We start from the raw sequence: 17371 nt of genomic DNA, 5'->3' as shown, positions 1-17371 counted from the left end.
CTCTGCTGAAGCTGCCCTCTCAAAAGTTACCAATAATCTCCTTGTACTAAAATTCAGTGGGTTTCATTTGACTGACATAGTCGGTGATCCTTCTGCAAGTTTGATGATGCTGACCATCCTTCTGTCTTAAAACCACTTTCCCCTTTGGTTCAATAAACATTGATGGAATATCTCTTAGGTGCTAAAATTTAAAAAAAAAAAAAAAGGATAATCTTTGATCTCTGAGGAATTTAGCCCAGTTGGAACAGTTTAATAAATTTAGCAACAGAGACCTTTGCCCCGGTCAGAAAGGCTTCAGTGGAATGGCGGAAGCTGACCTGGGACTTTAGTGCTTTGAGGAATAAAGCCAAATTATAGTGGGAAGAGAGGGAGTAGAAACAGGAAATGCAATTGATTCTGTCAAGAAATTTGTCAGAGAAAGGAAAAAGAAAGAACTTTCTAGAAAGTACCTAGAAGGGATCATAGGACAATGCAGCAGCGTTTTTAGGATGTGGAGAGACTTGTTTAACAACAACTTCGGCATGTTGTTAAACTGAATAAAAGATGCAAGTAGAAAGGGAGAAGTTGAAAACAGAGGAGAGTGAGGGGATATTGATGGCGCAAAGTCCTGGAAGTACCAAGCAGGGTTGGAATTGACAACATGGAACTGGTCTGAACAGGAACAGGAACTTCTCCCCCTAAAATTATATATAAGCATGTATGATTTGAGGGTGGGAAAAGAGTTCCTCCTTGGTACTATATTAGAGAGGTTAAAGACTGGTAGCCCAACAAATCCAGCCTATAGATGTATTTTTTTGATTTTTTTTTTTTTACCCGCATAGAGTTTCAAAATAATCTGAATTGGTTGCCAACACTTAAAAATCGTGAAATTTCAAATAAAAATCTGGATTTCCAGCCTCATCTTAAAACCTGGAAGATGTGACAACACAAGCATTGGTAACATGAGACAGCTGACGTCTTTAGATCGGCCATGGCCTCTCCAGTCTCCACGGCTCCCTACACTTACCACAGGACCACTTCACTCAGTTACGTTATCTGCCTGGCTCCTCTAGGCATCTGAATTTGTCACCCTTGCTCTTATTATCTCTTCTACTTCCCAGACTAATCCTTCTATGTCACTTTCATTGGCTTCTTTTTCTTATATTGGATAACAGGGTGTTGCTTCTATCCTCAATCTTCTTCTACGCATTTTCCCTTTGAGAACTTTTCAACTATCACTTCTGTGAGATTACTTGCAACTTAGTATTATAAAATCATCGAATATTGGAGTTGGAAAGGAATTTAGAGATCAGATAGTTCAATCTTCTCAATCCTTTGAACATTGTTGGATAACGGAATTCTATAACTCAAAAGAACTTTAAAAATTAACTAGCTTAATTTACAAATAAGGAAATTTAGGTCTCAGAGAGATTAAACAATGTTCTTTCCACTTCACACAATTCTGTGCAATTCAAGACACATCTACTGAATTCCTACGTTGTGCAAGGCACCGTGGGGAAATATAAACTTGAATAAGATAGGGTTCCTTCTCTCAAGGAACTCACTTCTAGCACATGCCTACAAAGTAAAATGTGGTAAGCACTATAATGGAGAAAGAACATAATATTATGGGATCACAGAGGAAAGCAAAGTTTCAATGGTGGATATCTGTATATTTAACTATCTGAGTAGATTTAACTAGATCTTGAGAAGGGGACAGGGCACATTCTTCTTTTTAGTTCTTGTTGTGTGTATATGTTCTTTAATATGTGAGGAAATAGACTCAGACAGATTAAATGACCTGTCCAGGGTGACACTGTTAATTAAAGGCAAGGCCAGGGGGCCGGCCCCGTGGCGTAGCAGTTAGGTGCATGCGCTCCATTGCTGGCAGCCCAGGGTTCGGATCCCGGGCGCGGACCGATGCACCGCTTGTCAGGCCATGCTTGTCAGGCCATGCTGTGGCAGCGTCCCATATAAAGTGGAGGAAGATGGGAACAGATGTTAGCCCAGGGCCAGTCTTCCTCAGCAAAAAAAAAAAAAGAGGAGGATTGGCATGGATGTTAGCTCAGGGCTGACCTTCCTCACTGAAAAAAAAATAAAAAAAAAATAAAGGCAAGGCCAGGTCTAGAAATCAGGTCTCCTATCTCAAACTCCAGCGCTCTTTCTCTTACATTTCAGGGTGTCTTCAGCCCTTATTTCTCCTGAGCACTATCCTGTATTGTCAACTGCCTGCTACGCATTTCTGAATGACTGTCCATCTACTATCTTGTTTTACTTAGTCAGTAGCACAACCATTCTTCCAGTTGGGATGTATCAACATCCTGTAGCCATATACAACAATACACACAGCAACAACTACAACACACCTCATACCTACTCTGGCAATAGGTCTTATTAACTTGTCCTTCAAAATGTCTGTTTTATTCTTTGGTGACCACTTCCACTACCCCAGTGGAGAGACATGGTTTTGTCTTCAGCCTCTGATAAACTCATAGAGCCTTACAATTGAAAAGAACCTTAGAGTTTATCCACAGTCAACCTTCACCCAGAGAGAGAATTGCTTCTGTAGTACTCCTGATCCTGACAATGGTCAGCCAGCTGCTGTGCAGGGTACTCAACTACTTCCAGGGCAGTTCATTTCACTACTAGACACCCAAGTAATTAGAAAGTTCAGTCACTCACCCACTCAACAAATGTTTACTGACCATGTTCTCTGTTCCAGGTACAGTGCTTGGCACACTGGACATTAAGCTGCACAGGGCTGCCTACTGGCCTTCTGCATTCCCACCTTTCCTGTCTTTGTTCACTGCCTTAAGTAATTTTCAGTTGCATTTCTTCATCTCTAACATGGAGATAATATCTTGAAGGGTTGTTTTGAGGATCAACTGATAAAATGTGTAGAAATGCTCTGGAAATCAAGTGTAATATAGGTAATGCTTTCTCCCTTCTCTCCAACTATGTAATATATTTTGGGCGGGCGGTGATTCCACTATCATTTTTTTAAGTTTTATTTTATACATACAAAAGAATTGTTATATGTGTGAGATATATATATATATATATGTAATGAAATACCTGTAAATCTACCATTTAACCCAATAACTAGAACATTACCAATAGAATCCACCTGTTCTTCCCCGTCCCATCCTCAATCTCTCTTTCAGGTTACTACTAATGAATTTTGTTTATCATTCCTCAGCTTTTTAAAACATTTTATCATATAAACCTAAACAATATATTGTTTAATTTTGCTTGTTTTTTGAAATTTATAAAAATGCGTTCAAATGTTTGTAGTGTTCTGGGATTTCTTTTTTCATTCAGTATTAACGTTCCTAAGATTTATCCAATCCAAGTATATACTACGAAGCTTCATCTTCTTCATGCAGCCTTTTCAAATCACAAGAGGACAAAGTGATCTTTCCAGCTCTAAACTCCTCTAGCACTGATTGTCTATAAAACAATGGCTGAAACTGTACCTTCACTTTTCCTAAATCTTAAGTGTCATCACCTCAACCAGACTCCTTGGCGAGCAGGGAGGCAGTTTATCATGGTGAAGAGCACTGAATGGGGAGCTGGGCAGCCCGAGTTCCAGCCCCGGCTTCACCTACACAGGCAAGTGTCCTCGGCCTCCTCCCTTTGCCTTCCTGAGCCTTCGCGTCTTTACTTTAACCTAACTGGAAGCGGTTTTGTGAGGAACTCCTGAGATAATGAATATAATGCTTGGTAAACTGCGAAGTCTTGTCCTCAAATTAATATTCTCGTTACTGTTGGCCCACAGCTCCCAAAGGGGTCTCTGCACAAAGACCCAGTCCAGTGGCTCTCTGGCTGTGTTTGGGGACGCTCGTGTCGTCCCCAAGGGCAAGGACCGAGATTCTTCCTTTCTTCGGGATCGTCCAGGCAGCGCCAGGTCCGACGTAGTCTCGACAGAGACTGGACATCTAGGAAAACTGCCAGGAGGCCAGAGGGCGCTACCTCCCCCTCAAACTGGAGGAGGGAGAGGCGGTGAGAATCAGGCATGCGCACCTCCTCCTCGAGGCCCTGGAGCGACCAAGCCAAAATTGGTTCTCTCGGCTCGGTTTTTTCCCATATAGGGGCTAAATCTTTTGTGTACGCATGCGTCTTGTCCAGGCTGCGGTTGGCAGATGATCCTAGCCGTCATTGGAAGAACCAATGGAGTGAGCCTCCAGATCCACTTCCCACCCGACGGTCGGGGCCCTGGAGATGGATTTGGGTCTTTGTCCGCACCCACGCCCATGTGAACGAGCCCAGTGAGGCGTCTGTCTGGGCGCGGGCAGCAGACAGACTGGGAAGTGTTGGCTCACCCGCTACTGAACGATTGCTTTATTTGCTGTGTCATAGCGGGGAGGGTGAATGGGGGTGTAAAGGGGCCAGTGTAAAGGGCGGTGAGGTCAATGCTGCTTCCGGCAGTGTCCGAGGGGTGGTGCCAGTCAACTTACTGAGCGCCTACTGTGCGCCAGACACTGCCCTAGGCGCCCTGGAATGGTGATCTCTGCCTCCATGGAAGCTTACAGTCTAGAGGGGCAGGTTAAATAAGTGCTTTTATTGCCTTCCACCTCCCTTCTTCTCCTTCGCCTTAGATGGATATTTTCCTTTTCCCGAACCCTAGGCCGCTCCATCGTCCCCGCCCGGCCCTGGCTGCCAGCGCAGGGATTGGGCGGCACGGCGCCGGCGCCAGCCTCCGCTGCCAGCCCAGGGTAGTGACTGGGGCGAGGACGGGCGCCGAGGTCACGTGGGGGCGGGGGCCTGGCGGGCGCGTGACTCCCGGCAGGCGGGGCCCTTCCCCTCCTCCCTCGGGCCCTTGGTGTCGTCACCGGCTTTTATTGGGCACGTGGCGGCTGATGCGCAGTAAAGAGGAGTGACTCTGGGCGGCCACGCTGCGAAGGCGGGGACCGCACTTTACGAGACTCCAACTGCCCAAGCGAGGCCGGGGAGCTGTAAACACGTGGAAACGAGTACAAAGCAAAGGGTGGTAAATGCAAATCAAGCCAACTGGAAGCAATAAATACTGGGCCCCCAGGCTGATCTGAACTAGACCTAGCTGGGAAGTGCGTGAGGCGCTGTGGAAAGAACCCGAGAGCCACCTCTTCCTTCTGGACCTTGAGTTTACCAGCTGTGGAACAACAGGGCAGGGGATTGGACGTGCCTCTTAGCCGGCCGGTGACAGAGTGCTTTAAGGCTGCCAACAGACACAAGCAGCCTATATGGGCTCCAGTAGGAGCCACTATGGAGCCTGGGGTGGGGTCGCCTTATGTCCCTTTCACATCCGCTAGCTGTTCCTGAAACAAGTTTCCACAATCACAAGGCTGGAAAAGTTACTCAGCCCATGGGACTGAGGGGTGAGTCAGAAGAACATGCGCTACAGGGAACTGGCCTGGCCTCTTTCTTGGCTGGAACAATCAGATACCACCTTTTGCTTCCCGCCTGCCAAGAGCCATCTCTTTGGGGGTAGGAGCCCAGTGGGTGCTCTTTCTTCAGTGGACAATAGTTACACCTAGGAAACTGGAACCCACACTCCTCAGCCTCATTGACCTGGCGCTCCTTCAGGAGCTGGTCCTGGAGCTGGAAAGTAGAAGAGAAGCTGCAGAAAGTCACCACGCCCTTGAAGAAAAAAAAATCATTGGGGTTTGTAGCACTCCACAGTTTACAAGTGCACTTTCACATGCATTATCTCATTTTAGTCTGACTGAACACATACTGTGTGCCAGGCACTGAGCCAGACACAAAAATGAATGAGGCAGTGCATTTTTTAAAGGAGCTTTCAGTCCAGTTGTAGAGAGAAAACAGAAACTAGTACCTATGTTTTCAGGTAGAGTGAGGTAGGTGCTATAAAGAAGGGGCAGGTTCCTAACGCATCTCATCTGAGAAGAAGAACACAGCCAGCTGGGTAGGAGAGGAAATCAGGAAAAGTTTTAGGGAGAGAAAGTTGTAGGAGTGAAACCTTGAAGGATAGGAAAGGTTTCAAAGACAGAAATAGGGGTGTAGAGCAGCTTTTTGCCCATAGACCTCTTCTTACCCGTCAGCTCATCTGCTTTCATGTCTTTGACAAATAGCAGTAATAAAAATAATAACACTGATTGACCACTTATTATGGGTCAGGAATGGTTTTAAGTGATTTATATGTATCATTTAAATCTCACAGAAACCTATTTTATGTATGAAGCAACTGAGGCATAGAGAGGTTAAGGTACTCTCTAGGCTGATGTTTCACAAGTCTACTCTCATCTCTGGCCTAGGTCTTGTCCTGAGCCTGAGGTTCATCCATTTATCCACCTACCAGCTAGTCCCTCCTGAATATCCTCCAGGTAGCTAGTAAAGAGGTGTCATCTTCCCTTATCAAAGGAAAACCAGGGCCGGCCCCGTGGCTTAGTGGTTAAGTGCGCGCGCTCCGCTACTGGTGGCCCGGGTTCGGATCTCAGGCGCGCACGGACGCACCGCTTCTCCGGCCATGCTGAGGCCGCGTCCCACACACAGCAACTAGAAGGATGTGCGACTATGACATACAACTATCTACTGGGGCTTTGGGGAAAAAAAAAAAGGAGGAGGATTGGCAATAGATGTTAGCTCAGAGCCAGTCTTCCTCAGCAAAAAGAGGAGGATTAGCATGGATGTTAGCTCAGGGCTGATCTTCCTCACAAAAAAAAAAAAAAAAAAAAGGAAAACCAATGACGTCTAGGGTTGCACTGGGTGTCTGGCCTTTAGAATGAGATCTAAGGCTCCCATACCACTGACCACCACGCCCAACCCTGCAATTACCCTTGGGAAGTAAAGCACCCCTCCTTCCCTTTGATGCCCCAAAGAATGCACCAATGAGCTTTCCCTTGTTCCAAGTTAGGACAAGAGTAGTGAGTCAGGCAATTCTTTAGTAAATTAGGAGATCACAGATAGGAAACACATTTCTGGTTTGTCTCACCTACACACCACCACTACCCATATGCAGCTTGGGGCCCTCTATGTGAGTTTCTTCTTGCCTGGCCCCCCAGCCTTTCTCCACGGTCCTTGGAGTTCCCATGTCCTGAGGACGACTTCTTCACGGTGACCAACACCACGAATGGCTTCCCTCTTCAGAAAACCTTCTCCCGACCCATGGTGTGACCTCACCCTGCTGGCCTGAACAGGATGGCCATCTATCAATATGGTGCACTGGCTTCCATGTACACCTCCGAGTCAGGTTGTCTGAAGTGAATCTCATCTCCCCCGGACATACCTGGTGGCCCTGTCTGGAGCCACATCCAGTCAGTAGTCCAAGCATGACTTTGAGAGTCATCGACCCTCCTCCTTTTCCTTCCTCCTCTACCCTCACCGGGCAGTTTCCAAGTCCTGTTATTCTACCTCTTAAATATCTACTACATTCATCCTCTCACTCGTAAAGGACCCTGACTGAGCCTCAATTTTGCATTCCTTCGAACTGGTTCTTAGTACTGCTGTCAGAAGGAGCTTGAACTGGCAGGAGCTTTCTGAAATGCAAATCTGATCACGTCCCTCCTCTACTTAAAATCCTCTGATGACCAAACATCTTCTGCAGCATAAAGTCCAAATTATGGCACTCAGGGCCCTTCACAATGAGGCTTCTGCCTACCTCTTCAGCTTTACCTGCTATCCCTTTGGCCTGCACGACAGTATTAGATTTCCTAATTGCACCATTCTTTCTCCACACCTTGCATGTTATTCCTGCTATCAGGAATGACTTCCCTGCCCTCATTGGCCCAGGAAACTCCTGCATGTCTTCAAAATCCAGCTCAAACACCTCCTCTGAGAAGCCTCCTGTGATCTCCACTAGCTTGGATTTGGCTGTGCCTCGTCTCTGATCCCACAGCCCACTCATATCCTTCCTATGTGACATTTAACACAGACTGCTGACTCAAGAGTTAAAACTGTTGGTTCCCTTCCCTTGGCTCTTGTCCCCACTAGACTGTGAGCTGCCGAGAGGCAGGAGCTCTTTCCTCTCTATACCCTCAGTGCCTGATAAAGGGTTTCACACACAGTAGGTGCATAATACATGTTTGCTGCATTTCAGACAGAAGGATGGCATCAGCAAAGATAGAAAGGATCTGTCAAGGGACGGAGTGGGCTGCCTGGCCAGCCTAGAGTCCAAGGGGTGCACAGCAGGAAGGCATAGACTAAGCCTGGAAAAGAGGTGGTGTTGGTTCTTTGAAGGCCCTGGGAGCCCGGCTGAGGAGTCTGGACTTAAATGGTGGGCAGTGGAGAACCCTGAGGTGCATAATGACCAGAGTTGCGCCAAAGATGGGAGGATGGACTGGAGAAGGGAAAGGCAGGGGTTAGAGAAAACTGGCAGCTATTAGCTCTTACAGCCAATGAACCAGTGGCTCAGGGAGATTGTGAATGCCCAAGGCCACACAGCTGGTAAGTGGCAGAACTAGGAGTTGAACCAGTTCCGGGCTACGTCAAGTCCCCAGGTCTCTGTACCGCACCACAGAGGATATGCAGTAGATGGGGCTTCAAGATTGTCCAGGTGTGAATGGATACTCCGTCAGTCAGGATAGGGTAGATTATATTGCAGACACAATACTAAAATCTCTGTGGCTTAACACAACACATTTCCTTTCTATTCACACCAAGTCCACTGTGGTGCTGGACAACACCTTAAGGCAGCTTAGCGATCCAGCTGCTTTAATGTGCTTCCACAGTTCCCACACAGGGAAAGAGCACTTGGAGAATCATGTACCAGCTTTATTTTAGAAGTGACACACATTACTTCCCATTACAGTCTATTGGCCAGAATTAGTCCAGTGACCTTGCTTGACTACACAGGAACTGGGAAATACAGTCTTCTGTGTGTCCAGGAAGGGGAAGAGAACAGGAAATACTTATGGGCAATAGTAATGCCTCCCCAGGATATCAGGGGCGATGCCTATAGGGAATGAGGGGCAGGCCAAACAGTCTGAGGAGCAGATATGAGACGTACAAAGGACAGAGGTTTGGCTCAGGATTTGGATGTTAGCTCAGGGCTGTTGTGGTTACCTCATGGGCATGGGTGACATCCTGCCTATGGGCTCTCACCTGTAGCAATGTCTGGGGGAGCTTGGGAACTATAAGGACAGAGGAGAAGAGGACCTCACTCAAATGGCTGTTGGCATGAGGCCTCAGTTCTTTGTCATGTCTCCCCACAGAGCTGCTTAAGTGTTCCATGACATGGCATCTGGCATCTCCCAGAGCAAATGATGAGAGACACAGAGAGGTGGAATCCATGACTTAGCCTCAGAAATCACATATCATCACGTCTGCTTTCTTTTATTGGTCATTCATACCAACCATAACTCAATGTGGGGGAAGACTACGCAAGGGCATGAGGACCAGGTTGGGGTAGTTGGAGGCCATCTTGGAAGCTGCTACCACAGGCAGCCTCCAAGGGAGCCTCACCTGAAGGATAGTATCTTAACTCCTTCCTGCTCAGCTCATCTTTCATCTCTGCTGCCGCTGAGGGAGAAGGGAGGTGAAGTCTGCAATGACCCTGGGAGGGAGGCAGGACTGGTACAGATCACCGCATTTTGCAGATAAGGAACCCAAGGCATGAAGACATTCCGTGACTTGCCCGACCCCCATGTGTTCCTGCAGCAACTGAAGCATTAACCACAGGATGTGGATTTTAGGCATTTGTAGGCCTGTCTCCACCATCGTATATGGGCCAGTCACACCCAATCTTTGCCTCTGCAGCACCTGGCATGGGCCTGGTACAGAGGAGAGGCCAGACCCTGTTGGTAGTGAGCCAAGCTCTAGGCACTTCCCTCCATTGCCCCTGCATCTGCCCCATGGCACAGGGTGCAGGGAGGCAGGAATAAGAGCCGCCAGCCCCTGCCAAAAGGCACCAGGTGGATGCGCCCTTTGAGATATGTGAGGAGGGCAGGGAGAGGCCCCCTGGCACTGTTAAAGCTTCAAAAGGGAGGGGATGGGGGCCTGCCTGGTAGCATAGCGGTTAAGTTGGCACACTCTGCTTCGGCAGCCCAGGGTTTACAGGTTTGAATCCCGGGCACAGACCTATGCACCACTCATCAAGCCATGCTGTGGTGGTGTGCCACGTATAAAGTAGAGGAAGATGGGCACAGATGTTAGCCCAGGGCCAATCTTCCTCAGCAAAAAGAGGAGGATTGGCAACAGGTGTTAGCTCAGGGCTCATCTTTCTCACACACACACACACACACACACACACACACAAAAGGGAGGGGAAGGGCAGATGCCCCTGCTGGAGCGAACTCTGTGGGGGCTGTGAAGGTGGGATCCATCTGTGCCTAACATGGTGCCTGGGCAAGCTGCTGCTGTGGAAAAGCTTTCAGTAGTTGCAGGTCCTCTACCATCCTCCTCCCCCACTGCACACGGTCCTGTTCCTGACCTGGCCTTGGGTGGGATGTCTGTTTCTCTTATGTCCCAGGATCCCTCCTCCGGTTTCTAACCAGACAACTCTCCTTAGTTCTGGGGCTGCCTCTGCTTCTGACAGAGCACCTGGAAGAAATTATCACCTGAAAACCCCACCTCAGACACCATGAAGAGCCCACCCCGCAGGCTAACCACCTTCTCTCCTGCTGAGGGGAAGCTCTGCCTCTCACTGTGGCAGCGTCCTTTCTTCCCTCCTCAGCCGACGGACCGCACCAAAGAAACCAGAACCCAAGCCGAAGTATCAGAAACGTGTATTCTTTTTCTTTTAATAGTAAACCTCTTTACAACAAATATAGTGAAAGAGTTTTCAAACAAAACTCATAAGAATCTCGAGGACTTAGTCTTTTCTTATTGTGTAGAATACTAAGAAAGCATCACCATACAGCACGAAAAGAAATATTGAAAACAAATCAACAGCCACACACTTGGACTCGCCCTGCCCAGGACCCAGGAGGAGCCCCAGGAGTGTGGGTGATTGTCGGGTTTGGGGGTGGGGCACCTCCATGGCCTGTCCCCCTCCCTCCCCCCCCCCCCGGACCTGAATGGGGAAGACAGAGAGAATCCAGATTCTCCATATAACATTCCAGCCCCCTCCCCCCATACAAATCCCATTCCTTCTACAACTGCTTAGGGGGTAGAGAGGTGGCAGAGGGGAGGACAGAGTTCCCAGGCTCCGTGTCTCCTCCCCTCCATGAAAGCCTAAATTCACCCCCCATCCCACCCCAGGGGATTCCAAAGAGTCAGTTAAAAATATATAGATATAGATATTTCTAGATACACTTTTACATCATTTCTGTCTCTCCAAACAAATAAATAATCAGCAAGAGAAGGTGCATTACTTCCTTCCTGTCCAAGGTGGGGATGGCTGGGTAAGGGTCAGGGGTCAGTCTCGCTGCATTGAGTGCACTGCTGGGGGGAGGGGAAATGGTGTGTTCCATTGTGGGGGGGGTCCTCTTGCCCACTGTCCCTGAAAGCTGTGGGAAACCTGGGAAGGGAGGGGCATTGGATGACTCCAGTGATTACTTTGGCAAATGCCCAGTTCTTCGGAGGAAGGAGTGGGTGGAGGCAAATTTGGCTTGTGAGAGGAAGAAGAAATGAAGTCCCCACTTGAGGTCCGGGTTCCCAGGGACCCACTCATTTGGCCGGCCAGGAGCCCCTACCCCCAAGAGGAACCTTGGGATAGTGACTTGCAAAAATGTCACATATTCATTCACAGACCACCCCTGCCCCCAGGGATAGAGAAGAAAAGACAAACACATCCACACATGGTAATCTAAAGCCAGGTTTGCCGGTACATGGCAGAGGGCAAAACTGGTGAATATTGCACCGTGAACCGCAGGGGCCCTCACCCCCGCCCCATGTTTAATGGTGGCCAAGCCCAGCCTACACAGGTGGGCAGACTGACATCGGGAATAGCCTGAGAAGGGAAGGCCAGTCATTCAACGTTTATCGAGCACCCATCATTCAACCATTCACCCATTCAGCATTTACTGAGTGCCAACTCTGTGCCAGGCATTGGGCAAGGCTCTGGGATGCACGCATGCACAAGACTACACCCTGGCTTCTTTCAAGGCCCCAATCACATCTCATCAATTCTTGAAACTCCCTCTAGGAAACTTCAGGAAGACTGGACATGCTGTGTGCCCAATCAGCAGAGGGTTAAGCTGTGAGTAAACAAGGATCACTGCCCAGGTGAGGACAAAGCTTCAGGGAGGAAGAGGAACGTGAGTGTCACGCTGACAGCAGGACTGGGGTGGGGGAAGAGGGTACTCCAGGAAAGGGAGCTGTGTGTAAATGTGTGGGGACTGGGTGGACAATTGTGCATGGAGCCCCGGGACAAGTAGGGCTGTAGGGAGAAGCGAAGAGGCCAAATGCCAGATACCCCCTAACTGCAGTATCAACATATCTGAGTGGAGGGTGAGAAGAGGCGAAGGAGCAGGGGAGAAGGGAATGAGGCTCAGGAAGGAGGGTCATGGAGCTGGAAGCCAGGGCTGTGTGGCTGCCACAGCCACCTGTCCCTCTGTAAACAAACACCCAGGCACACGTGCACGCACACACACGCACACAGATGCCCTCAGAGCTCAGTTCACACAAAGATTCACGTATATGCCCAGATGGGCTCAGAGACACACAAAGGTACACCCATGCAACCTTACACACACACATAAATACAAAGGTACATTCAGTCACACAAATACCAGATGCCCTGGTGAACACACTCAGGTACATGTGCGGTCACACACACCCCTCTGCTTCTGGTTCCTTCCCTGCATCAAGTGTCAGAATACTGCAAGCGGCTGGGTCATAGAGGCGGGCAAAGACAGTCACCTACCACAAAACTGGGCCTTGTCTAACTCTACTTTCCCACTAGGATGAAACCCCAAGGGAGCACTGTACCCCTTGGGCAGAGGAACTGGGCTTATGTGAAGGAGTGCGGCAGACCCCAGTCTGCCTGCCCACGTCACCCCAGGCCAGGCCCCTGAGGGCGGGGGGGGGGGGTGGATCGCAGGCTGGGGGCCTGCCCCCTCCAGTCTGATCTGTGATCCAGCCCGAGGTCTCAGGACCCCACGCTTCGGCTGCCCCCACTGGGGAGGCAGCAGAGAGGGGCGGACTCGGGGGGAGGGGAAGGGAGCAAGAACAACAGCAGAAGAATCTCATCTGTACAGTACAGGCCGTTTGAGTCATTATTATTACAATATACTTTGACAAAAATAGAATCTCATTTCATATCAATACAACAACAACAAAAAAACAGTTTCCTGGACTGTTACACTGCTAACGTTTTCCAAAGGTTGCTATTTACAATTACAGTAGCCAAGAGGGAAGGTGGGATGCGGCCTGGGGTGGTGGGACAGGAGGTAGCGAGACAATGAGGGCGCCAGGAGCAGAGAGGCGGGTCAGGAGCGGAAGGAGCCAGGAGGAGGGCTGGGGAGAGGGGCCAAGGAGGAAAGAAGGGAGGCGGGCCTTCTGCGGACCTCCTCCATCCCCTCACCCACCCTCACACACCACCCCAACGTCCACTCCCCTGCGGATGTGCACGTGCAAGGAAGAGCAAGTCCCCTCACTCACACTTGCCCCTGGAGGGAGGGGTTCCCGTCCTCAGGCATCCAGGGTGCCCAAGGCCTGCTGGGGCTGAGCCACCTCACTCGAGTTCCTCCCCCCAGTTCTCCCCGCACTTTGTGGCCAGCTTTGCGGGGCTGGTGTCACCGGAGGGAAGGGGAGCTATTGCACTGTATATCTTAGAGAAAACGCTGGGGGAGAGGAACCGAGCTTCACCCCTCACACCAACCCTTCGCCCCTCCTCGGCCCTCTCCTCATGGCTCTGTCTTTCTCTCCAAATGTGCTTCAGAGAGGCCCTGAGGCCCCCACCTCAAACCCCTCCCCCCAGGCTCAGATTCCCAGGCAGCCCTCCCAACCCTAAAGCTCGGCCAGCACCCCGACACCTTGGGGTGCAGCTCACACAAGAATCACTAGAGTGTACTGTGTGTGTGCAGAGGCATTTGGGACCCAGGCTTGGGTATTCTGCCCCACGCGCCTGTGGCCACAGGAACAGCCCAGAAGTAGAGACCCTTTTCAGGACCTCTGCCTCACTTTCTCGCTGAAACACAAACCCACCCACCAAGCCGACTTTGGGGTTTCAGTCTATTGTAAGGAGTTTTTGTTGTTTGGTAGTTTTTTTGGTTATTTCTCTATATCTGGGGGATGGGGTGGGAGGGCTCCACATGCAGGGCTTGGCACCTGTCCTTTCCCAAAGGCCTATCGGGCCCCCCACCCCCTCCTGCAGCATATGTGTACAACGTGCAAAGTGTCCCTCCCTTCCCGCAAAAAAAAGCCCCCCCCAGCCAGTGAAAATGGCCGGGGGCGCAGAAAGAGGAGATGGGAGCATCCCCCTCTCCAAAGCGAGAATCCAAATTAAAAAAAATATAATAATAATAATAATATTATAATAATTATACACAAATGTAACCGTCAACAGGACACGGAGCACAAGAAAGGAAGTGGGGGTCGAGCGGGAGGAGCCCAGGACAGGGAGGGGTGGGCGGTGAGATTGTCAACTCTTCATCAGGGAGGCTGAGAGGAGGGGAGTGGGAATCGTCACTTTAATGTCTGTGAAGAGAGGAGATGGAGAAGGGGGTGTGAGGGGGTGGCCCAGGCTATGGGGTATGCGCCCCCACTCCCTCTCCCCGTAGGGCCAGGATTCTAGTGGCAGGGCCAGCCCTGAGGGCAGGAAGTCATTGAGCAGAAGGACTGATGCTGGAGGGAAGGGAAGAGATGGGCCTTTGGCAGGGGTAAAAAGGTGTCGGTGCTGCCTCAAAAGTGCTGACGGAAGGGCTAGCTGGCCACAAGGCCTCTTAGGTGGGAGATAAGACAGGTTGGGGGGCATACAGGGCAGTCCCTGGGTGTAGCAGACAATGGCAGACAGGAGGGATGATGCTACAGTACCCAGGTATCGAGCCGCATCCTCTTCACAGCTGAGCCCTCAGCCTCAGGCTCTGGTGCTGGGCGCAGCAGGCCCAGTGTGGGCCCGAAGTCCCCCCGTCCATCATCCCGGTCCCCCGTCTCATAGGAGCCCCCAGCTGGGCTGCTGAGACCGTCGCCAGGCTCAGGGCGGGTGGCCGGGAACACAGCTGGAGGGGGAGGCGCAGGGCTGCGCTCACGGCTTGGGGACACTGGTTCCGACTTGATGCTGATGTGAGGGTGGGTGGTGACCGTGAGAGCAGCACCCACATGGGGCAGGGGGCTGCCCGGGCTGGAGAGAGGCGATGGGGATGGGGTACAGGGGACAGAAACAGAGGAGGTGAGCAACAGAAAAAGTGATGGGAGGTCACAAGACAGAGAATGAGAGAGGACAGAGAATAAGATGGAGGATGGGGTTACGAGGGGAGGGGAGAGACAAGTGGATGAAGACAGAGAGACCAGAAGAGAGAGGGCCAAGGGAAGGGAATAGAAGAGAAATAAGTCATATTAGTTCTCTTTCTATCCCATGTCACCTTCTGCAGTCCGGGGGCCCCCACCCCCACCCCAGGGCTGGCTGAGAAGGGCTGAGGGTGGGTCTCCCAGGCCTGTACAGGGGACTCCAGGGCCGCTACCTGATGCCTCACAGGCTGTCCACTGATGACAGACAACTCTGAAGGGACCCCATCTCTAGAGGCCCCTCCTCTTCCCGCCTCTCAACTCTCCCTTCCCAAACACTCAAATGGCACCCCCAAAGACTCACATTAGGTTGCTGAGAGACACGGGGACCAGGTGGGGCTGCTGCTGAGGTGGCTGTTGCGGCTGCTGGGGCGGCTGGGGCTGCGGCTGCGGCTGGGGCTGCGGAGGCTGCGGCTGTGGCGGCTGCTGGGGCTGTTGCGGCTGTTGCCAGGCGGTGACATTGCCTAGCGACAGCCCCCCAGGCGAACTGAAGGCTGGTAAAGAGGAGAGCTCTGCACTGGTCAACTGGTAATCTGCACGGGGTGGGGGGAAAGTGAGGGTAAGCCGCCTGCAGTGGGAGAGAAAGGACTGAGGCTTCCCCAGGCAGCCACCTCCAGGAGGACCACAGAGATGGGGGGCGTTGTTAATGATAGACGTGAATAATTAAATAAACCCATACAAATTCAGCAAAGATGGCACTCACAGTTCAAGAAACGCAAATCGTAATAATCATGAGGTGCTGTTTTTTAACAGGATGCAAAGAGAGGTGGTTTTTTAAAATAGCGTTTAAATTTTTTTCTTTTTTACCATGTGTAGGTATCACTTTTAGAATGTCAATTTAAAAAAAAAGAAAGAGAAAATGGTAAGTAGGGAAGGTCTCATACATATGTAACTGTCATCTTGTCAACTGCCAGGTCAAGTGCCTTTCTGAGATAGAGGGGAGCCCTGGTAAACGCTAGGTGAATGGGGCGTCCGAAGCAAATTACTGTGACTACCAGTCCACCTTCTGCCAAGTCCCCGAGTCTCCTGAAGACTGTCAGCACATAAAATAAGTAGCAGCAAGAGTTCGAGAAGGGCCTGCAAGAGCAGAGGGGCGGCGAGGGAAACAGGCCTGCAGCACAGCTGGCCAAGGTGCTGGCAGGTTTCCCCATGAGGTGGCACTCATTATTTTCTAAAATTTCTGTCTTTATGAAGAAACTGTGATGTTTGCACTGTCACAGAACAAACAGAACAATGAAATGTTTCACAATTTACACAGCACTACTATGTTTCATGTTGCATCCTGTTTGGGACAGTTTAGAAAATGTCTTCCCTGAGGAACACAGGGCAGGTGACGGGGCTGTGGTGGTGAGGGCATGAGCAGCCCCCAGTCATCCCAGCAAGCTCTGACTCAAGGGGTCACCCATTCCACCTCTGTCTTTACAGGGAGGACAGTACTATCTGTGCAACAGAACAATCAGGTGAAGGGCACGAGCGATGAGGTCAAACTTCCTGGCCACCGCCACTTACAGGTCATGTGACCGTGGGCAGCTACTTACTCTGTGTCTATAAACTGGAGGCAATAATCCTGCCTGCACCACACAGCTGTCGTAAGGACTGAGTGAGTTAATACACACACAGCGTGTAGAACAGTGTCCGGCACGTAGTTAATACTCAAAAGATGTACCTATTGTTGTTATTAATTTACAAACGAGGCAAGTGCAGCCTCAGGTTTGAGGTGCTCACCCCAGGGCACAGAGAAAGCCAATGGCAGAGCTCAGACAAGACGAGACCCCAGGCCTCCTTATTACCTTTGAATTTCACCCCAGAGATGGTCCATACTTGCCTCTGGCCTCATAACAACGTCAGCCAGGAGCTTTGTGATGCTTATATTTAAAAGCAGAGCAAGGGTAGAAAGGGGCCCCTAGGACCAACTATTTCCAACCCTCACTTTACAGACAAGGAAGCCAAGCCCAGAACAGTACAGTGCCTTGCCGACCCCTCAGCGAGTCAGTGGTAGAGACTCAACTCCCAGGCCTGTACTTTCTACCATACTCCAGCCCTATCTACCTGGAGGCTTGCCTCCTGG

General features: G+C 50.4%; 1 protein-coding gene across 5 annotated transcripts in view; it reads right to left on the bottom strand.

Annotated features, from left to right (window-relative positions):
• Nucleotides 1-10628: 10628 nt before the first annotated feature.
• MEF2D (myocyte enhancer factor 2D) overlaps nucleotides 10629-17371 on the bottom strand; it is a 33418-nt gene continuing 26675 nt past the window's right edge. For 4 of the 5 annotated variants that reach the window (XM_087441766.1, XM_014791997.2, XM_087441743.1 and 1 more), the window contains 3 exons: nucleotides 15608-15836; nucleotides 14833-15139; nucleotides 10629-14496 (listed from right to left, as the gene is read on the bottom strand). In XM_087441766.1, the coding sequence (XP_087297892.1) occupies nucleotides 14485-14496; nucleotides 14833-15139; nucleotides 15608-15836 (548 nt within the window). In that variant the 3' untranslated portion in view covers nucleotides 10629-14484. Of the gene's footprint in view, nucleotides 15140-15607; nucleotides 15837-17371 lie in introns of all 5 variants that reach the window. The other variant, XM_087441758.1, reaches the window with a different exon arrangement.

The sequence above is a fragment of the Ceratotherium simum genome, chromosome 2 (genome assembly GCF_057802395.1).
Source record: "Ceratotherium simum simum isolate JZ-2026a chromosome 2, ASM5780239v1, whole genome shotgun sequence".
NCBI lineage: Eukaryota > Metazoa > Chordata > Mammalia > Perissodactyla > Rhinocerotidae > Ceratotherium > Ceratotherium simum.
The sequence above is the reverse complement of the archived record's forward strand: the minus strand, read 5'-3'. Positions and strand labels throughout refer to the sequence as shown.